The 23,817-nt window shown below is 37.2% G+C and overlaps 1 protein-coding gene across 1 annotated transcript; it reads left to right on the forward strand.

Moving 5' to 3' along the window:
- Positions 1 to 580: 580 nt before the first annotated feature.
- On the forward strand, positions 581 to 1,828 carry LOC120526589 (tigger transposable element-derived protein 1-like). Its single transcript, XM_039749750.1, has one exon. The coding sequence runs from the start codon at positions 581 to 583 to the stop codon at positions 1,826 to 1,828; it is 1,248 nt and encodes a 415-aa protein (XP_039605684.1).
- The last annotated feature ends 21,989 nt before the right edge of the window (positions 1,829 to 23,817 follow it).

A 23,817-nucleotide genomic window follows, 5' to 3' on the forward strand; every position in this document is an offset into this window, starting at 1 on the left:
TTATACAGGGGGTCCTCAGGTTACAACATAGCGACATACGACATTTTGAGTTTACGACGCTCATTCCCATAAGAACTTTAAAAAAATTAAGACGTGAGTGTTTTGGATTATGCTGTTAGCATCGTACTTACAGACTTACAGAGGTGAACTAGTTTGGTTGCGGGTGGTGAAAGTACACAGCATATGAGTGAGGGAGTTGGCGAACTACAGTAGTTTTGTTACATGCTGCGAAAGTATGTGGTGTATGAGTAAGGGAGTCGGCGAACTACAGGTAGTTTGGTTGAGTGCGGCACAAGTGTATACTGGCGACTTTTTGACTCTTATCATGACTTCTAAACGAAAGTTACAGTCTTCAGATGGTAATGCTTTGAAGAAGAGGAAAGCTATCACGATGGAAGTGAAATTAGATATTTTAAAGAGATAGGAAAAAGGAGAATCAGCAACAAATATCGGCCACACGCTAAGCCTTAGCCACTCTACCGTAGTAACAATTATCAAGGATAAAGGCCGTATCCTAAAGCATGTAAAGTGATCAGCCCAATTGAAATCGACTGTGATTACTGAACAGCGCAGTGGCATAATGAATGAGAAGGAAAGATTGCTAATTTTGTGGCTGGCAGACCAGCATCAGCGGCATATACCAGTAAGTCTAATGTTGATTCAGGAGAAGGCTAAACGATTGTTTCAGGCAATTAAAAGTAAAAAGGGGGAAGGGAGTGAAAGTGAAGAGTTTGTGGCTAGCCGGGGTTGGTTCATGCATTTCAAAGCTTGTGCCAACTTGCATAACGTTAAGGTACAGGGTGAAGCTGCTAGTGGGGATGAAAAAGCAGCAAGCACATTTCCTAATAAGTTGACTGAATTAATTAAAGAGGAAGGTTGCTGTGCTGAACAAGTGTTTAATGTTGATGAGACAGGCCTTTTTTGGAAGCGTATGCCTTACAGGACCTATATCGCCAGGGAGGAGAAGACAGCACTAGGCCATAAAGCTGGCAAGGAGAGACTGACTTTGCTTTTTGGAGGGAATGCTGCAGGTGACTTCAAACTCAAGCCTCTGTTGGTGTACCAGGCAGAGAATCCAAGGGCACTAAAGGGCATTTGGAAGGGTCAACTGCCTGTTGTCTGGAGGTCTAACAAGAAGGCATGGGTGACACTTCAGATTTTTGAGGAGTGGTTTTCCAGTCATTTTGTGCCAGCAGTGAAGGACTACTGTGTTAGCAAGGGACTACCGTTTAAGGTGTTGCTAGTGCTGGACCATGCCCCAGGTCACCCCGCCCACTTGAGTGACTTTAACCATAATGTCAAGGTGGTTTACCTTCCACCTAATACCACTGCACTTTTACAGCCCATGGACCAAGATGTCATTGCCTCTTTCAAGGCCTACTATCTCTGGAGGACATTTGCTATGGCCTTTAATGCAACTGAGAAGAACGAGAACCTGACACTCAAAGACTTTTGGAATTCTTATAACATTTACAATGCTGTACAAAACATTGCTTTTGCCTGGGATGAAGAGAAGCGAACAAACTTAAATGGTGTGTGGAAAAAACTGTGCCCCCAGTTTGTGTATGACTTCCATGGCTTTGAGGAGTCAGTGGAGGCTGTAACAGAGAAGGTTGTTGCCTTGGGTAAACAGCTTAATTTGGATGTGGAGCCTAAGAATGTCACAGAGCTACTGGCATCACATGGAGAGGAGCTGTCTGCTGAGGACCTCATTCAGCTAGAGAAGCAACTGATTGAAGAGGAAGAGATAGAAACCCCAGAGATTTACCATCAAGGGTTTGGCAGGTTTTTCTATGATAGAGGATGGGTTGGCAAAATTTCAGGCTGAGGACCCCAGCGATGACAGATTCAGTAAGGTCTACAGAGCTGTTATGGATGCCTCACAATGCTATAAGCAGATTTTGGAAGATAAGAAGTCATCAACCTTCCAGACCAGCCTGGAACAGTTCTTTAAGAAGGTAGAGATGCCTGCAACAGATCCTGTACCCTCTACATCAGCTGTTTCTCAAGATGAAACACCTGTAGTACAGTTAGAATCATCTCCAGCTTCCTCCTCCCAATAGGTCACATTCTCCCACTTTGCAATGCCCCTTCCAGTGTGCACAGGAATAAAGGATTGTTTTATACTTTTTATACTGCTTTTGACCCCAACACGGAACTAACTTTTGCAATCAACTATTGGTCATTTTTTACCAGTTGCACACAATAATATTTGGGCCATCTTCCTTGCGCGTAACATTCTCCAAACAGCCTAATCTGGAACTCAAGATGCAGGTTTATGGTCCAATAGTGAGACAAATGCTTTAAAATCAAAATGTCCATTAAGGCAGAGAGAGAAAAATATAAAAACCATCTGGCCAGCAAAAACAAAGCAAAGTTACTTTAATATTTAAAGTTTTTCTGCAATCTCAAAAAGTATACAATGGAGAATATAGACAGGAGTAAAGAAAAAGGGTAACAAAAGTTTTGCCTTGCATGGTTTACTTCATGTTTATCAATATGTACAATATGTTCAAGTTCAATATGTACAGAAATGAGCTGGTGATACTCCATCATTATATTTGGAAGTTAAATATGGTGTCCCGCATTGATCTATACTTGGACCTTTACTGATTTAATTTTGTGTTAATAAATTAAAAGAGTGAGATGGGTGATAACTACCTATCTCTGAATACAGAAGAAACAGAAATGTTATTTATTGGGGGAACGATTCAGACTGCAAGAATATTATGTCACTTTATAACACAGTTCCCCTAAATATTACTTTATTGAATTGGTACACTACTTAAGCATTATTTGAGAAGACAGTTTGTCTTTTAAAGCACACATTATAAAACTATCTAAAACCTGTTTCCAGCCTAAAAATATTTGAAAATTAAGATGGTTTATAAATATGGAGGATACTGAGAAATTAATTCATATATTTATTTCTAATAGGACTGACTACTACAATGTGTTATTCACTCACTGGCTGTTCAAATTGTTCTTTATGCAGCTTTCAGTTAATTAATAATTCTGCTGCACGAATCATTACATGATCTAGAAAGTACAACCGCAGAACGTATGTTTTCAAGGTTTTTAGCATGGCTTCTAGTTAAACATAGGGCTTATTTTTAAATCCTTCTTTCTTACATGTAAATTCTTAAATAGCCAAGACTCTGCTTACCTAACTGAACTTATCATTACTTACAAGACACAGTGCAAATTAAGATCTCAAGATTCCAGCCTTCTAAAGATTCCAGGCATTAATGAAGTAAAAGTGGGAGGTTCAGTTTATAGTTACAGAACTCCAAAGCTGTGAAATGATCTGCCTGATAATATAAAAGATGCACATTTAATCTCAGCTTTTAAGTCCAGGCTATAAACTCACTACTTGAATTTAGCATACCCTGACTAGAGCTGCTGATTAACTGTGTATATTGCATGTCTGCTTTTTAGTCATTTTTTAAAAGTACAAGTAATACAATAATCATAAAGTGTTGCTGAACCTCCTCTATTCTGTTTGTGGTATCTTGATATGGCATTTGGTGCCACTGCTTTACTTCCAAGCTGTATTCCTGTCCTTGAAAAAACATCTGAGATACTGAATGAATTAGACAATTTCCAGTCAAGTGTAAAATTTCTTAAGTTCCAATCACTTTGCACAATCATGTACTCTCCCATACTTATTCTTGCATGTCAACCCTCACTGCTCTTCTTACTATTTTTGTAATTATTCAGAAACAACTTAGTAAACTCTTGTTACTCACCCATGACTAAAATCTACTTGTTGCAAGACTTTTGTGATTCACCAGTTTCTTGGGCCTCTATTTTGACTTTTTATTTGTATGGTATGACTTTTACCTTGGCCGATTTGAGCATTTTTTCATTGAGCAACAATTTCCAAACATAGATGCAGCTTCAGAAAATCATCTTGTTCAAATTCCTTTTATTATCACTTTGAAATAAAATACAAAATAGTTAGATTGTTAAAGTGGCCCAGGTGATGGTTTCAGGTGCTGTATCTGGAAGAAAACAATATTTCTATGAATTATTCATATAGCGACTAACAGATATTGCTAACATTATATACTGTAGACAATCATTCAGAAAAGACATATTTGGAAATGACAGAAAACCCATACAAATAAAACAGACAATTAGGTATTCCTTATAACATGAAGATCTAAGAATTGTCAAACATTTATGCCATATACTGTTCTAGCAAGCTGTCTATCATAAACAAAATAAAAGAAACATTTTATTTTAACTCCTGTAATTTTTAAATAATACTTCATGTATTAACTGTGTGCCATTATAACGCATACTGGTAAAGCACAGTTTACCACCTGAAGACTATTCCAAAAAATGAAATATAAAATAGTCTGCTTTTCATAATTAACACCAATGAAAGGTTCTTAGTGTATACTGATCATTTCTTTATAAAAGATCTGTGATTCTAATAGGCACACACAAAAATCAGTGGTGGGGACAATAACCATGTGCTTAATAGCTCAACTTCATAGCCAACAGGCCACACTTCAGAATAGAACTGTGAACAATGCATTCTTAGGAAACAATGTAGGCGTATTACAGGCATAAATCTTTCAAAAAGTGTGAATGTACATGTATTTGCTTGGTACTTCTAAAGTCAAAGAAAGTAGAAATACTTAAAAAAGATAAATTGGGCATATACTCTTTCAATTGAAGGAAGTTTGAATATTCTACACAGAGGAAACACTTTTACAGTCTGCACTTCATTTTATTTAGACCCTTGGGAACTCTACTCACTAAAGTCTCAGGAAATCCTTGTATGCAGTGCTGCAGGTATTAGGAATTCTTGATAAGTATGCCAAAGCAGCATCTATAGTAAACTAGTTTGATATTTCTATAAAAGGTCTGCCTTATTGCCAATCATTTTGGTGGGTAGCTTTCTATCAAGGCTTTTATTATGCAGTTAAAACTTTCCAGCATCTGGCTATTCATGTAATATTTTTTCTATTTCTTTTTGACAATGTTTCACTGTTTATGCATTATGTTATTATCAATTTCACAGCTCTGATTAATTGAGTTCTATGCTTGTCTCCCTCTCTGGTGACATGCTTATCCCCCCTGCATTAAATAACTGCCAAACCCACCCTGACACTTCATTTTACTCTTATAAATCACAACAACATAATCTAAATGGAAAACCCCTTCCTAGGCTACACCACTTGACCCAGTCCAACTAGATATGCGAGAAGATTGTACACATACTTATGTACTGGTAAGAGTCAAATGAACTGTAGCCTAAAACCATTTTCGTCTGTCCTTTCTTTTTCCCACTTCTGACGTGCAGGCTCCTCTTATATTCAGCCTGCCTAGTAGGGCACAGTTGTGACAAGCCGCTCCCTGGAATGAGACATCTAATTGACTGTCACATTTGCATGTCTGTGCCCATGATAATCCAGGTATCCTAACAATCCCCAGAGCAGAGCACATTTGCACACACTCACACTGAATTGGAATCTACACATTGTTGATTATTTACTTAAAATCTGCACAGCTTCATGGACCACTCACTCATAATGAGTGTTTACAACAAAGAAGAAATCAGGTACAAGTTTTCCGGCGTCTGATAGTTTAATTTTTTGTAGACAGAGGCACATAGCACCCTTAGCTAATATTTACAAATTCTCCTTTTTTGGGTAACGGTTGGTCTGTTTTACAAAACATTCTTATACTTGCGGTTATTCATTGTTTCTTTTTTTCTGACTTTTCCTTTCTATCCACTGAAAAGAAGCACCCCAAAGCATGATGTTACCACCACCATGCTTGACACTAGATACTGCCTTCCTTGGGTAATAAACTATGCTGTGCAAGGCATGTTGTTTGAAATTAAGTCTAAGACATTCGGTCTTGATCTTATCAGACCATAAAATGTTTTCTCACAAAAGATGGAATTTCATTTAGGGGATGTAGCTTTTTGATAGTTGTATCAGCAAACTTACTATACAGGTTCTCTGGGAAACAACACATAAAAGCATACATGGTAAAAGCATTCACCATAAAACCAAAAAAATTCTTTACAAAAACCCTAACCTAACACAAATTTAAAATTTTGCAACAAGAAGAAAACCACACATAACTCAAGCACTGGACAACACCTCAGAGTCTTGGAATCTTTACCATGAAAATGCTACAGCAGAAAGGTTTAAAGAGTTACAAGCTAGTGTTCTGAGTACCACCTAGCATCACAGCCAACTACACATTCTCATGTGTGTTCATACTACAAACAGCAAACTTTACCAGAGTTCTCCGAGAATGCATAATTGTATGCCTTATGTAATTAGTCACTTGTATTTCCCTACATTTCCTGAAGTCACCAAACGTCTGCAGTTCATCTTAGATGTGAAGTAATTGGTCATAATAAGAGACACTGTATACCATTCCCCATCACTCTTTCCTATTTCCTATATTTTTCAAACTTAGGGGCTATATAAATGAAATGTATTGTTGTTATTATTGTCTTAGCAACTGCTTTTGATTCATTTCATCGTACCCTAACCCGACTTCTTTTTCTTCGGTTATATTCTTGAATAAAAGCACACTTGTTTTGTTATACAATACTTGATCTTTAGTGAAAGTGTTTATTTGATATTTGGACTTCAATCTTCACACATTATACATTTCATATATACATTTTGTCCATTATTACTAAAATATGAAAAACGTTTCTGTTTAGTTATGTGTTCAACAATTCCTGCCTCATATTTCCTGTCATCCTACATTTACGCAGATTGTTGCAGACATGGAACAATATATTATTTACCCTATACAATTCCAGGCATCTCACACCCAGATAAACAGACTTCAATTCTGAGAATCTTCTGTGCGACTTGAACTGCATCGATGGGAGAATAAGATAACAGGCTGCTTGCTGCTTGTGCTGATCGACACATTTGCAAAACAAAAGGCGTTAATGGAGAATTTAAGGCTTCAGGGATTCTAGTGTTAATAATAGTCACTGCTTCAATGTTCTACATGAACATCTAAATACTACATGAATTTCTACTAAAAGTAAACTAATTTAGGTTTTGAGCTATCAAATGCTAAATATTACTACTTAAGCACTTGACTTGTTCTTCTACTCTTACCTGCTGATTTAATTTAAGCCTAGCAAATTGTCAGCCTAAATCATGATAAATGATCATAATTCTAAACCAAAGTTAATTGTCTAGCTGCTCCTTACTAATTTATGAATATTTTCTCTGAAAATCTACAAAATGAATGCATTAAACCTTAGCACCTTATCTTTGTTAAGTACAGCTGCTTGGGCTTTTTTATGGCCATTCATTTTACTTTATTAAAAATGTTTAATTGAAAGCCAACTAAAATAGTGGGTACCAAACATGCCTCACAGATCCAGCATTTTGAGTTTGACATTTCATTCCTGGTCATTTTCAATATGACATTTGAACAGTGGGGCATAACTTAGTTATGTGAATATGAATGTATGTGAGTGGTGCATGCAACAGACTGTCCCTCTGTCTATGGACATTTCCTACCGTGCACCCACCACTGTTGGTGTAAGCTATGGCCTCTCACGACCTTGAATAGTATGTTTTGTAACGAGTACTTGGATATTGAAATACAGAGAAAACAGATTTTTTATGTAATGTTGGTTTGCTTTATGATAAGACTGATTATGAAGGAAATGGAATAAAATTTGAACTACAGAAATCTTTGTGATATACATCAGCTGTTAACTCTTTGACCTTGTCTTTTTACAAAAGTTTTGAGTATGAACATGCTGTATATATTTAGTTTATAATTGGCATAGCAAGAGTAGAGACTTTCAGAGGGGAATAAATTAAAGTTTATGAAAAAAAAATGAATGAAAAAAAAAACAAAAGGCACTGGTCACAACGCTTTTTAGAATGCAGTCCTAAATTTAAATGTCCATTTTTTAATAATATTGACTGAAAAGAAAATTAAAAATTAGGTTAAAATATGTAGTTGTGATGGAATGTTTTGTATGAACCAATGTTACGGACAAGACTAGTGTTGTACCTTGGAGTGTACTACTTCACGGACAAAGAAGAATCACCAGAAGTGACTGCTAAGTATGAGTATTTAGGAATCCCTTGACCTCAGGGTGGAACCAAGATAGATAGATAGATAGATTAAGGGGAAATTTAGAGTTTACACAAGCTCAACAAAAATGAAACATAAATAAGTAAGATGCTCTTTAAGAAATATGGTTTCCACGAGCATATTATGCATGGTAAAGTGTGTCTAATATTGAATGAGACACCAAAACTGCAAAGTACATGAGGCTGCCTGGCAGAGTTCTGGAAAGGGTGTCCAGAAGCAGTTCCCACAGTTGTTTTGGACATAATTCTTAAGAGTTTGAAGTTCATACCATATCCTTGGCCACCTGAGTGTCAAGAGTCAAGAGGTGTGCAGAAGCAATCACTGTCCAAGCAGGAAGTAGAAGAGAGTTTTTGATGTGCTACATTTGATGGACATTTGGTTGACAATTACCCAATCCACCCCACAGGGCAAATGGGGGTGGAATACCCATCTAGGCAGGACCAAAAAAGCTGTAGTATGTTTGTTTAATGTATTTTATTTTGTACAAGTGTCATTTTGTTTATCTCTCTCCTGCTTTAATTTGTAATAAGCTACCCTGATTTTAATATTTTAGCCACTGTGGTATGGTTTTGGGTTTGGGAACTGCCATGAAAGCATCCAGAATCCTTTACAATATTGGTATTAGCGATAAAATGAATTTATTATTTCTCCAAGTGACAGATATAACAGGAAAATACTTAAGCTAACAGTTACATTTGTTTAAAGAAGCTCCTACTTTTAATTCTATCTTTAACTTACAGCATATGTGTGGAAAACAGTGAAACAGTAGTGAGCCCTACTAGTAATATCACCTCACAAGGGCTTGAGTTCATTTTTGGCTTGGTAATTGTCTCTGGGGATGTTTTCATGCTCAATCTGTATCTGTGTATTTTTTGGAAGTATTTAATTTCCCCTGTCACATTCACAATGTCACGATTCTCCTATTTTAGACTTATAATTTGAGACCTGGATTACTATGTGTTATTTTTACTGTGGTTTTCTAATGGTATTACATTTTATGTTAATAGTTTATTTGTTTTTCTGGTGTTCACTGCCAAATTAGGACTGTGTAGATGCCCACAGCTATATTGTTTGCTGTTTCCACGCCTGTTGCTAGTCTCATAACATTTCAACATGCCTGTATTGTGGGTAATTCTTAAATAAAATATTTATGCATGTGTATGTAGCTATCTTGGAAAAAGTTTTTCAGTCAGACAGGACTGCTTACTTTGGGTTTTTGACTCACAAAATAACTTTAATGACCAAATTTTTGACTTCCGGGCTTAGACCTTTGTCTGTTAATGAATTGTTCCCTTTCTTTTCCTTTTGTCTTACCTACATTTCTTGGTCTGTCAATTTCAACACATTCTTCTTTGAATACACATCCTAATATGTCATTCACCACATACCTAAACTTGGAGTAGGATATTCATGTTATTTTTTGGTTCATATTTAAAAATAACACAATATTGTAGGTGAAGGTCATGGCTTATTCATTTAAGTAAAGCATGCAAAGAATGTTTTTAGTTTGTGCTCCTCTGCAGGTACCAGTATCTTCAGTATATATATATATATATATATATAGTCAGGGATGCCAGGGGCAACGACCCGGCCGGGACGCCTTGAGGGACCGGAAGAGGGTCAATGCCCATCCTGGATCACATGTGGGCTGCTTTCCTGGTTGCTTTGGGGGCCACGGGTAGAGGGCTTGGAAGCCCAACCGTGTAGGGACCCGTGGTCACCACCAGGGGGCGCCCCAATGCCTTGGGGACCCTGGACCTCAGCACTTCCGCCACACCAGGAAGTGCTGGGGGGAAGAAGAGAAGGGACACCCGGAGAGCTTCCGGGAGAACAGCTGGCATTTTCGCCACACTGAGGATTGTCCAGGGAGGAGTGCCGGGACACACCTGGAGCTCATTTGGGATGATATAAAAGGGGCCGTCTCCCTTCATTCGAGGCTGGAGTCGGGTGGAAGCAGGACGAGGCAGGAGCAGAGAGTGTGGAGGCGGCCCGAAGAGAAGGCATTGAGTGGCCAGGACTGTGTTGGGGTTTGTGGTGCACATAAAACTATTGTAAATATTGTAAATAATAAACGTGTGGTGGTGATAAACAACATGTCTGCCTGTCTGTGTCAGGGCCGGGTCCACAATATATATATATATATATATATATATATATATATGCTGCTTTTTTTTCTTGTATTCAGTAAATGTAAAATGTTATTAATGACACATGTGACATTGCAACTGTTTTATGTTGTTTAATATCCCAAAACAAATGTTTTCTATTTTCAAATTAATCTATTCTTTTCTACTTTAAAACAAAGGTTTACAACAAGTAGTCTGGTACATTCTACATGATGTAAATTAAGCTTCAATGTGTTTAATCTTTATAAAGCAGATGTACAAATTTTGTTACAAATAAAATCAGTAACAGCATGTTGTAGTCTGTGATTTGAAATAATAGTAACAAAATTTGGATTTATGGTTCAAATGCCTTTTAAACTTTTCCCATGACCGCCTACTGCCTTTCCAAGTTTGATACATATTGCATTAGAGCATCCCTGATAATCACAGCTTGTGCAGAAGGTCGTTAATTGCATTGCAAGAGGCTCGGTTGTCTCTCGCCTTCATTACGTGAGTCTTCACTAGGTGGTACAAATCGTTGCTTCTCCATCTCACAGATGTTGTGGAGTACACAACACGCTGCCACAACAGTAGGCATGAAAGAGTGGTGAATGTCACATCTTTTGGCTAGGATGCGCCATCTTCCTTTCAGATGTCGGAAAGTGTGCTCCACTTTAACTCTGGATCCATTCAAGTGAGAGTTGAATGCTTCTTGTTCTTGAGACAAATTGGGACCAGGATAACCTTTGATGAGCCAATGCAGTAGCGGATAGGCTGGGTCTCCTGCTACTAAAAGGGGTACCTGAACTCCCTCCAACTCCCTCAACTGTAGCCTGGGGGTGTCTCTCAGGATGTCTAAATAATACAAAAACCGCAAAAGGTAATTTACTGTGCCAGTCAAAATATTTAATAAACCGTGTGTTTCATTATCTAAACATTTTTTTCTTACTATTAAATGGCAGATGTTTTAGCATATATGTGAAATTCTCTCATTAATATTAACTTTAGTTTTTTTTTTATTAAATGTCGTTATTTTGTATTAATTCAAATTTCAGTTTTAATTAAAAACCTTAAGGGAAGCAGGTTACAGTACTAATTCAGTTGTTATCGCACTGAGAAGGGATGTTGAAAGGTAGGCTCACCTGTACAGATCCGATGCTGCATCATGGGCACTTCCAGGAGTGCCAATGCAAATGTCTCGTGTCATGCACCTGTCATCAACAAGGGCCTGTAGAACAATAGATGTCTACCTTTTGTGATTAATGTAATCGCGGTAGCCTTCCATTGGGGGAAGAATAGGCATATGCGTGCCATCCAGCGCACCGTAAATCTGTGGCACAAGCTGCACTAAGGAATTGCGGTATGCAATTTCATTGGCCTCTGCTACAATCGGAAGTCTGATATAACGCCGCATTAATTTTTCTTTAATAGTGGTGCACACAGCATATACACATCGATGGACGGTAGTTTTACCAACCTCGAAAGTTTCTCCAACTACTCTATACTCAGCGCAGGTTGCCAGCTTGTAAAGGGCGATGGCAATCTGCTTTTGGGTTGGAACCGGTGGTCGGTGGCAACCTGTGATGGGCGCAACATCAGGACTGATGAATCCACATAACATCTCAAACGTGGCCGTGTCATTCTAAAATGTTGCAGTCAGAGATTTTCTGTGAAGTGTCTCTCCACCACCTCCTCCCAGAAGGTCTTATTCCGTTGTCTCTCCTCACTGGGGTACTTTCTTCGAGCTCTAGGGCTACCAGACAAGCAACTGCTTCATTCTGCTGTCGTCTTTGGATATTATGTACAATTCCAATTATTTGTGAAACTGAAATAACAGTTAGCTGGCAAATTTCAAAAAACTGTCTGAATAATTTCTTCGTTTCTTTGTTTAGTGGAGGGGGTGTAACGTGGAAAACAAAAGGTAGATAATTTGCGACATACACAAAATTATGTATGAAAACAGCTCAAGGGTAGATTTTTTTTCGTGATACAACAAAACTTATGCGACAGTTCGTTTTGGGGGGGATGACATCATCACGCACACCATTTTATCGATAAAAAGCCAGTTGGATGGAGACAGCAAATTTCGCACAATTTTTTTTACATATATTCTGTTTGTCGATAACAAAACGTTGCAAAAAACTGGATGGAAACTTGGCTATTGTGAGAAAAAAAACCTCTTCCAATTCCACATCCAACCCATACCCTCCCTAAAAATTTTTTTTTTTAAATCCCTTCTTTAGTCGATATAAATTGGAAGGCTAACTAGATCACATCTGGAGTTTTGCAGTAGCTCGCGCATTTGATTGTGCGTGCGGGACGACCAGTGTGTGAAAAGAAAAGAGATCTCAGACTGGCCTGTATGTCAATCAAGTGGCTAATGGCATAGTGAGGATATATGATAAACTAACATTTAAAAAAAATTTTTTTTGAATGCAACACGATCTACCTGCACTACCTTTGTGATCTACCGGTTGATCGCGATCGACGCATTGGGCACCCCTGGTTTAAGCAATTATATAAACAACAAAAGGAAGTTGATCGAGTGACAGAGTGGCAGAGAAACTCAAAAGTTCAAGTTCAGAAAGCTGTACAGTGCCTGAAATAAATAAGAAGTGGTTAGATATCAAAGTCGCTGTGAAAAGGCAAGTCGTAGCCCACCGTCTTGAGTGTTATATAGAAGCCTATTAGGGTACAGAGAAAAAAAAAAAAACTGGGACACAGTGAAAAAAAGGTTGAAATTTCCACTTTAATCACATAGTTTATTTTGTCATTAAAGTAGAACATCATAAACTTCATCTTAAAATTGTTAAATTTAATAGTTTCTCAAATGCCTTAGTAACTAAAGTAGCAGGTTAAATGCTTTGTATTCTATGTAGGTTAAATGCTTCTTAAACAGGCTTTCTCTTACATCAACAGGACACAGAGTACATTACATTCATGATGTTACAGCTCTCTTTAATAAATGTAAAGCTATCTGTAAGCTTAGAACGCAGATTTTTCAAAATGTCTAAGGAACACTGCAATATCTTCGTAGTACATGTTTAATTATCCCATCCATCTATCCAACCAGGGTCGTGCCAGGCCCTGCAAGTATACAACAGAAGGCAGGAACAATCCCTGAACGGGACACTAGCTTATCGCTGACACTGCACCACCGACTCCTCACACATTTAATCATTAACAATATACATTATTTAAATGAAGTTTAAAATGTATCTGTATGATGTAATATATATATACTTTAATGCATTTCATCTTTTAAATGATATCAATAGCTCCATGAAGATAACACCTGGAAATCTACTGTAAATCGACTTAGATGCCAGACATCATCTGTAAATACGAGTTCTCTTTATTGTTATTGTATACTACAATGAGATTCACTATGCAAATCCTCCATAAATATATCTTCCTATAAAATGGTAAAGTAACAACAATAATAATAATATGATAAAAAAGCATTGAAAAATATACAATATGAAAGCATAAGTGGTTGCACAATATTACAACTGTAATGCAGGTTTACATTGAGTTAATTGTAGTTATAAATACAAACAGTTCTACCAGGAGCATTTGATGGACTGATTGAGTGCATTTAGAGCTCTTGGGATGAAACTGTTTCTGAACTTCAAGGTCCGTACAGGAAAGGCTCTGAAGCGTTTGCCGAATGGGAGAAGTTGAAATAGACTCTGCGCATAGCTGAGGCAGCGTGTGCTAGAAGCTCTATACCGATATTTCTCCCCACTCTTGACAATTTCTGCAGTAGAGCTTTCCGATCAGCTGCTATACAGCTGTGATTCCACACTCAGATACTTTCGGTTAAATACTCTGAGTGGTGCGCTGACAGTGACAACGCTAAAGCAGCTATAGTATTTGGAACAGTTTGGCTATTCTGTGCACCATTATATGGTTACAGGTTGATTAAAATCAGATGCCTTAAACTTATAAACGATATGTGGTTAATTTCAGTGTATTTTATAAAGCCGCGTCAGGTATGTGAATCTAAAAAATAAAGGGAAACTTCACAGGAACAGTAGCAGTTCAGGTGCCGCCAGTTTACAAAACCGAGTGGAGAACTTGCGTACACAAGGAATTGACCTGGCGTGAAAATGTGTGTGGCTCTATGCCAAGTTTATTTTTTATACATCGTGATGTGAACATGGAAACAGGCGTATGCAACGTTTTTGTGCGTACGCACCGTTTATACAGGCCCCAGGAGATGAAAACAAAAACAAACAAGGGGGTCTAAACTAAAAATCAAAAAATATAGTATATATAGATACTAAACCCCACAACATTAACCAGAAGCGATATTTCAAATAATTTGCAAGATCCAGGCAAATTTTGATTTCAGCCCAGAAACTTAGATGGTACAGATAATGCGCCACCATCTTAAATAGGAACTGACATGTGACATCACACCAATTTTGCCTTCTGGTTAAGTGGTAGCAATGGTCCAAGAATCAATAAATAATATGGCTGTGAAAAACACATAAAATCGCATTGTGTTCATTAAATATTTATAAAAATAACAATAAAAATTGAGAACAGTGCAAAATGCAAAGGCAGTCGTAAAATGCTAACAAAATACATTTCTGTTTCTGTGAAACCTCAAAATCATAGGAAAGAAAATAAAGTGCGAGCACAACTTTCTCAGACCTGGGGGTATTTTTCGTATGTGGATTACTTGTGGATGTAATTGTTGATGATTTGGCATAATCCTAGATCTGTCGGTTTTGAAACTCTTGCTGGACGTGTTGTCATAGCAGCACATCCAAATCCTCAAACCTACTAGGAGTAGATTTCTTCTATGTAAACAAGGATTAGCTCACAGACTTAAACAGTTTCCGTGCATGGAATTCATTCAGTCTTGGCTTTGCCGTTCATGAATGAGCGACCAATTAATATCGGTGCGCATATTATAAGAAGAGAATTTCATACAGAGAGGGTTTTGCGATCGGCAAGATCCTTTATTGTTCCCGGAGGAAATTCTTTTCAAAAGATACTTCTTTAGCCAAGGGGAATATTGTACCTCAAAGATTTATTAGCCCTTATATTCAAAAGTCAAACTAGGGAAAGTTGGGCTCTCACAACGACACAGACAGTATGCATTGCTTTGAGGTTTTTTGCAAGCGGCACTTTTTTTATATACTGTAGGTGATGCAGAAAATCTATCTAAAAGTGCAGTTTGCCAGGCAATTCGTAAAGTCTGTTTGGCTCTGAAATATTTCCTTGGGTTTTCATAGTGTTTCCTGGACACCTGCGTGTGCAGACAATAAAAGAAGCATTTCACACCATTATAGGTACACAGGCAAAAACACCAACAGTTTCATAAAGAATCTCACAATTAGCCTAACATTCTCATTACCCAGGATTTCCAAATGTGATTGGGGCACATGGGACTGATCAGAGTGGAGTTTGATCAAAAATTATTTGGAAAATGTACCTGTCCTCCTGATGAATAATCAGACACAGTGTCTTCATGAAATATTTGACCTTTGTCAATATCTCGTTGGTCAGACACAAGTTCTAGGGATATGATATTCTCTGCCACTGACCCAACAAAAAAATGCCCTCAGAAACAGGGCGATGGGCATTTTGCTGGAGAGCCAACTCTTCTGCAGGGGTTAGGTCTGGACTGGGTAAACCTTCACCTGTTTTTGCTTGTCTGCCTTCTTATTAGCTTTAAAATTAATGTTTTTATATTATATATGATTCTTTATGTCAACAATTCTTTAAATAGTTATATACCAATATTTACCAGTTTGAAGTATATTCTTGTACTTCACTTTAACCTGTTCCCATGTTCTCCTTGTGCTCACGTTTGATCTGGAATTATGACATGTTAAATAAAAATTAATCTGACACAGGGAATGAAATGCTGCATTCAGTTAGTATGATGCACACTACTTAGCGTTTAATTTGTCTGCGAATTTTTGCCAGCCGTCTTTTCTGGTTTGGGCTGCTTTTGTAGTGTTACCCTTTGCATATTAAATCTTGAAATCTTAGACAAAACATCACTTTTCTCCATAAAGTCAAAGGAGAAGCCATAATCATAAATTCTTTTATAAGTTCTTTAAGCAACTATTTCATAGTTTTTATATGTTATGTTGTTTATTAAACTTGAAATAATTTGACTGTAAACCTGAAAGTTGCCTTTGCTTACCTTTGATCATATGACCAGCTTCCTGTCATCTAATCCTAAAATACATATACAAATTGTGCTGTATTTTGGTAACTGTAAATTACCTTTAAATGGTGCTCATTATATAAAAATGTTTGTTACATATATAGTACTTTATCAATTACCTTAATGGGCAATGTCACTAAGTAATAGAAATATTAAAAATCAAGATACCTGCATAAATAAAACCCACTGTCATATCACTGGCAGTTTGGATTACTTTAGAGTGCATGGACTTGCAAATAAAAATGTGCTATTTCAATCCCTGCCACTAACACTTCTCGTCACTTAACATGCCTGTGCTTGCATTATATAAATACTACGTAGACAAATGGAACATGCTCTTAAAGTGTGTCTCACGCAATTTGGAGGCAGCTTAAGGACTCTGGTGATGGTAGTTACCCTTTGAATCAGGGGTTGGCTTTGCATGCCTTCTCTCTTCTTGCATCTGCAGAGTGGAAGATTGATCGTCATTCTACCGATTATGTCACTTCCATTGTCTGCCCTGCTGGACCGCCCTTCCTGCCTAGAACCCATATAACTGGAAGTTCTGCCATGTTTGAAGCAGTTCTGTATTGTACTCTAGTCTGAAAAGGTTTCATTATTATTTGTGTTAAAGGATCCCTTTCTTTTCACTTATCTTCATTACACAGGGTCATGGACATGTCCCAACCCCTTTTTTGTTTGCTTAGTCTTACATATATTATCCAAATTAATGTAAAATATTAAGTTCACAGCCCATATTTTAAGGCTACACATGGAAATGTTGCATGAAAAGATCCACAATAAAAGCTACTGTTAAGATCCTAACGGTATCGTTATATTGTAGCCTATAGCTTCTTCACTACTTCAGTTATATTGTTTTACTGCTTGACATTATTATCCTTAATCTCAAACACTTTTTGTCCATATTTATCCATGTCTTTACTTTTATTTTGTCTTACAGACTAATGTTTTATAATAAAAGTAAATTATACGTTCTTCAGAGTCCTGAAAGGGAGTTGGAGCAGGTATAGCAGGAACTAATTCAATAAAAAGTTAGACTGAAATGGATTAAGAATCTAAGCAAAATGAAATCCTGGAGCCATTATAGTTGCTTAGGACTAAAAAATTATGTAATAGGCAACTCATTCTAGGAGTGGTAAAATAAATATTTGGTGTCCATTTTATACGAGATTGTTTAATAAGCCTAATGAATTGAACCTTTTAAAATCACATTAATATGAGAATTCCTGTTTATTATAAAGTCATCATACACACCATATATATATATATATATATATATACTCAAGACCCCATTTTCTTGTATTGTACTCTGTAGCATATACAGTGCATCCGGAAAGTATTCACAGCACATCACTTTTTCCACATATTTTTATGTTACAGCCTTATTTCAAAATTGATTAAATTCATTTTTTCCCTCAGAATTCTACACACAACACCCCATAATGACAACATGAAAAAAGTTACTTGAGGTTTTGCAAATTTATTAATAATAAAACTGAGAAATCACATGTACATAAGTATTCACAGCCTTTGCTCAATACTTTGTCGATGCACCTTTGGCAGCAATTATAGCCTCAAGTCTTTTTGAATATGATGCCACAAGCTTGGCACACCTATCCTTGGCCAGTTTCGCCCATTCCTCTTTGCAGCACCTCTCAAGCTCCATCAGGTTGGATGGGAAGCGTCGGTGCACAGTCATTTTAAGATCTCTTCAGAGGTGTTCAATCGGATTCAAGTCTGAGCTCTAGCTGGGCCACTCAAGGACATTCACAGAATTGTCCTGAAGCCACTCCTTTGATATCTTGGCTGTGTGCTTAGGGTCGTTGTCCTGCTGAAAGATGAACCGTCGCCCCAGTCTGAGGTCAAGAGCATTCTGGAGCAGCTTTTCATCCAGGATGTCTCTGTACATTGCTGCAGTCATCTTTCTCTTTATCCGGACTAGTCTCCCAGTCCCTGCCGCTGAAAAACATCTCCACAGCATGATGCTGCCACCACCATGCTTCACTGTAGGGATGGTATTGGCCTGGTGATGAGCGATGCCTGGTTTCCTCCAAACGTGATGCCTGGCATTCACACCAAAGAGTTCAATCTTTGTCTCATCAGACCAGAGAATTCTCATGGTCTGAGAGTCCTTCTGGTGCCTTTTGGCAAACTCCAGGCAGGTTGCCATGTGCCTTTTACTAAGGAGTGGCTTCCTTCTGGCGACTCTACCATACAGGCCTGATTAGTGGATTGCTGCAGAGATGGTTGTCCTTCTGGAAGGTTCTCCTCTCTCCACAGAGGACCTCTGGAGCGTTGACAGAGTGACCATCAGGTTCTTGGTCACCTCCCTGACTAAGGCCTTTCTCCCCCGATCACTCAGTTTAGATGGCCGGCCAGCTCTGGGAAAAGCCCTGGTGGTTTCGAACTTCTTCCACTTACGGATGATGGAGGCCACAGTGCTCATTGGGACCTTCAAAGCAGCAGAAATGTTTCTGTAACCTTCCCCCAGATTTGTGCCTCGAGACAATCCTGTCTCGGAGGTCTACAGACAATTCCTTTGACTTCATGCTTGGTTTGTGCTCTGAAATGAACTGTCAACTGTGGGACCTTATATAGACAGGTGTGTGCCTTTCCAAATCATGTCCAATCAGCTGAATTTACCACAGGTTGACTCCAATTAAGCTGCAGAAACATCTCAAGGATGATCAGGGGAAACAGGATTCACCTGAGCTCAATTTTGAGCTTCATGGCAAAGGCTGTGAATACTTATGTACATGTGCTTTCTCAATTTTTTTATTTTTAATAAATTTGCAAAAACCTCAAGTAAACTTTTTTCACGTTGTCATTATGGGGTGTTGTGTGTAGAATTCTGAGGAAAAAAATGAATTAAATCCATTTTGGAATAAGGCTGTAACATAACAAAATGTGGAAAAAGTGATGTGCTGTGAATACTTTCCGGATGCACTGTAATACTGTATCAAAAATGTGCTTGTTTAATAATACAGTATAAAACTAAACACATTATGCATTAAAATATTTTACCTCATCAGTCTAATGAAAATGAAATCAAATCAGCAAGTTCAAATTAATTCGCTATGTCAACAGTATCATTTTTGGATAAAAAAACTAGTCAACTGAATGCACAAATTTAAAAAATTATATATTGTTTAGAATTTTTGCCATGATTAATGATTTTTAATAATAACTTTCCATTTAAATTGTGCCCATATTATCTATTCTTGCTGAGACAGACAGGAACTTTTTTTTTTCCTTTTGGGAATAAATGACTCAATTTCCTGAGTTTCAGATGCTCTAATAGTGAATGGCAGAAAATGTGACCCTTACTTTCCAATTATTTATTTATCTGATCACAGAATAATATGAATGTAGGCAGCCTCTCCCTCAACATTTTCCGATGTTGTTTAGATACTTCTACAATTTTTCATTCAGCTTTCTGCCAAAGGGATGTGATGGTAAGAAAATATGTATCATTTCCCTTCTGTAGAGAAAACCACAATCTTTTCTTAGAATATTTGTGTTTTTTTATGGGCTAGTCCCTCAAGGGTGTTTCAGTTATGTCCCAGTGTAAGCTCACCAGGTGCCATAAATACAAGTCTTCCATGGGAGTATCACAGGAACTACAACCAAAGTATCAAGGCAGCTACAACTGTTAATAACACGGCTCAAAACCACAGGGCGATATTAGACTTACATTATTATTACTCACAAATTAACAACCTACTCACAAAAGTATTTGTTTATGCAGATGAGAAAATCTATATCCATATATGACTTCTGTGCATATTTGAATTTGATTTGTGGAATCACAGATATCCAGAATTCAGCAGGACTGATGTTGTTATGTTGTGCTTTGAACAAAGCTTACATTAAAATTTCAATAATTTGAGCTGAAGGAAAGCCTTATCCAGTATTATTTTGCCTCAGCAGTCCAGGAGCCATCAGCAAACACAACAGAAATTGTGCTATTGTGATTTATGATCTTTTTATATTTTTCTCTGGTTTCACTTAAGCTAGAAACATATGTTTTGGGTTTTTTTACACCCAAGGAATTGATTTCTGAATTAGAATTTAAATTAGAGGTTTTGTTTTGAAGCTCATTATTGTTATTATAATTTTCAAAGCCATTTTGTTTTTGGTGAAAGGCATTGCAATATTGCAGGTTTTGTGCTGCCCATCTCCATGGAAATATTTACTATGATGCACCAGGTCATCACCACTTATGGGCATAAAGGACACCCATAAAGTGATTCAGTATTTGAAATTGGGCAAGATATAGTAAACTTCTTTGACAATTTTGATTACTGGTTTTTGAAACAAACTCTGCTTTTCAACCTTGATTTTCAGCTTGCATTTTGGCTTCAGTTTTGGGATTTGACCCTTGCTTTGTCTAATGAGCATCCTAATCATCACTCAGTCTGTTTGGACTGATTGTCCTTTTTGAAGTTGTTCAGCTGCTATCCATTTAGAAAGTGAAGTTTTCTGTTGTGATTTGTTTTGTTTCTGTTTAGTTTTCTGCATTATGTGTGTTATTTCAGTTTATTCTTATAGCATTTTGAGTAATTGTATGATTCTGTGATACTATTGTGTCACTGGTGAGCCATTTAGGGTGGCTTCTTATGAGGTCTTTGCAGTTCTGTCGGTTGCCATGATGTTCATCATTGGTCTTGTATTTGGATGTTATTGAGACGTCTGATATCATTGCTCTCTATCCCCTTTTGAGATGCTGGTGCCTCAATGTGCAAATCTGCATATTGGAATTAAATTAAATTTGACATAGGAGTTAGGATATTTTTTAACCTATATTTTGTAATTTTGTTTTTTTATGTGCTTGGTTTTTCTAGTCCGTACTGATGTTCAACTCATGCTTATTCTTAGATATTTTAATTTACTCCCCTTTTAAGCAGTATTTCATCTTCTCAGCCACCCTTTTTTGGATTCATTGTTTCCTATTACTGTATAACACTTTCCACCAAATATATTTTTTTTCTAAAGAATCAGCTTAAGACAGAAAGAATCAACGCCTCATGCATGTCAGCAAAAGTGTGTGAGCCATGATACCACAGTTTAAAATGTTCTTGGTTGACCTCTTGACTGTGTAATATGAGCCATAGCTTTTCAAGGTAGCATAGTACAACACAATTTTTCAGCTGCTTCATTATGTGGGACCTAAACGATGCGGTGAATTAAATGTAGCCTTACTTGTAGCAAATATATGTGAGTAAGTGTGTCGCCTTTTTTGTACAGGGCCAATGTTTTTGCTTGGCTTGTAGGCTAGTACATTTCTAATTTGATGTTGCAAGCTTTTATTTTTATTGTTGTATTTTGGCAGACACTACATACATTGTATTTCATGACAGCAAAAAAATGGGATGTTAATTTGACTTGAAACCTTGTATTGTCTTTTTTCTTGTCTTTTGAATATAAATTGTAAATTTCATTTTTGAATATGGTTTATTCTCAGTTAATACTGTCATTTATTAGGTATGTTTTATTATTTTATTTGTTGTTTGTGTGTCTATTACTTCCTATTCAAATGTTCACAGTCTTCTTTATACCCATCCTGGTTGGCCTTCTTTACCAGCCCCAAACCACAACTAAGCAGCACTTTGGTACTGTATTATTTAATCCTGTTTTTTGGGCTTCATTTTAGATTTTATACAGTAAATGCTTTCTTGATTTCATTTTAGTTATAGTATTTGCCTTGTTAAATGTTAAAACTTACGGTGGATTTTGGACTGGATTTGTTTTCTTATAGTTTTGCCTTTTAGGCATAAGGTTTATTGTCACCTTTTCTGCTTTTTGTTGTTGTTCTTTTTGAATAAACCATTAAAATAGTATAGCAAATTTGTTTAGTTTTTGTAAGCCAGACATTTAAAAGTTTGTCCCTTTCTCATTTGTAAATATTTTGATTATAAAGCCTTTGCCCCATTTTTTTGGCCTGTGTAAGCCATAGGCCTGCCTCTTTAGATTGGGCTAAGAATGGTGAGGCCTACACTGTTTTGTTGCCATGGGTCTGTTTCTTGTTTTTGAGGCTTGTCACCCTTTTTGATATTATGAACAAGAAGAGTCACAACATCTACACCTCATACTGGACTAAAAAAACACCTACAATATTCCTTTTCCACATGCTGCCTGTCATCATGACAGCAAAGCCTGAGGGTGCATTGAAAATCTTACTCTCATGAGCATGGAAAGGCACATTTTTTTCTGACAAGTCCTATTTAAATTAAAAGACTAGACAGGCAGCACACTGATAGTATGCCCATGAAAATCATCTTAAATAGACTTGACTTAACATCAAGGCTTTGGACAGGGCTCTCAATCTCAAATACAGAAACTGAATGACAATCAAAACCTGTAATTCCAAAGTACCTCCCACAAAACAACCCCAGAAGCATAATTAGAAGCTCTCAAATATCATTCTCTCTGCCCAGGAACCAAGCTCGCCTACTATTTCATGATCATTAGGTCCATTGTTGAATAAAATATCTTATCAAGCAATTTGTTTAGGCTTTAATGAAGATGCCAAGTATCATAGTCACCTGAAAAATGAAATGTACAAATGAGGGACAAATGAGTAATTTAAAAGGGCCTGGAGAATGAGAAGGTTTTAACAGAGCTTTGCAAGGGCTAGTTGAAAAACAAGACAAAGAGTAAGAGATACCATAATCAAAGCATGAGGCAAAATATGAAATTGAAAAAACAGCAAAAGGTTCTACCTTTAACTGAGATTCCTGTCTCCATCCTACAACTTTCATTTGCCATCAACTTGTTTTATAATTAAATCAAAAAATAGGTGGTGTGAACTGCATGCCACCAACTTTTATGGTGTCCCAAACTGACAAACTGACATTAAGATACACTATGCATCCCAGTGACATGACTAGCAGTGCCCTAACAATGATAAATAGGTGTTCCCATCAGAAAATGTGCAAAATAGTGGTTGGTCAGAAAGAAACAAATCAGTGGCCCAAAATCAAAATAAAAACAAAACAAAACTGAACCATAGATGTCTGGCAATTAGTGATGAGTGAAACCTATGGAGTTTGCTTCACTGTGAGATTGGTGAAATCGTGGGTATGTTCAGGAACTTAGCTGAACTCTGCTCCATTAACGTCAATGGGGAAGGACGAACTGAACTAGTTTTAAGTGGCTTGTAATGGTTGTATAACACTAGAATCCCTGACGCCTACGAAAAAACTCGCAATCCCGAACCACCTTAAATTACTTTGCACCTCTCCTCATCAGCATCTTTTGTTTTGCAAATGTGTCGATCAACACAAGCAACAAGCAGTATGCTATTCCATCCCTCCACCAACGGAGCTGAGTCCATCACAAAATTCTAAGAGCTCAAGTCTCTTTATCTGGCAGTGAGCTGCCTGGAGTTGTATAGAGTAAATA

This window comes from Polypterus senegalus, chromosome 3, assembly GCF_016835505.1.
Source record: "Polypterus senegalus isolate Bchr_013 chromosome 3, ASM1683550v1, whole genome shotgun sequence".
NCBI lineage: Eukaryota > Metazoa > Chordata > Cladistia > Polypteriformes > Polypteridae > Polypterus > Polypterus senegalus.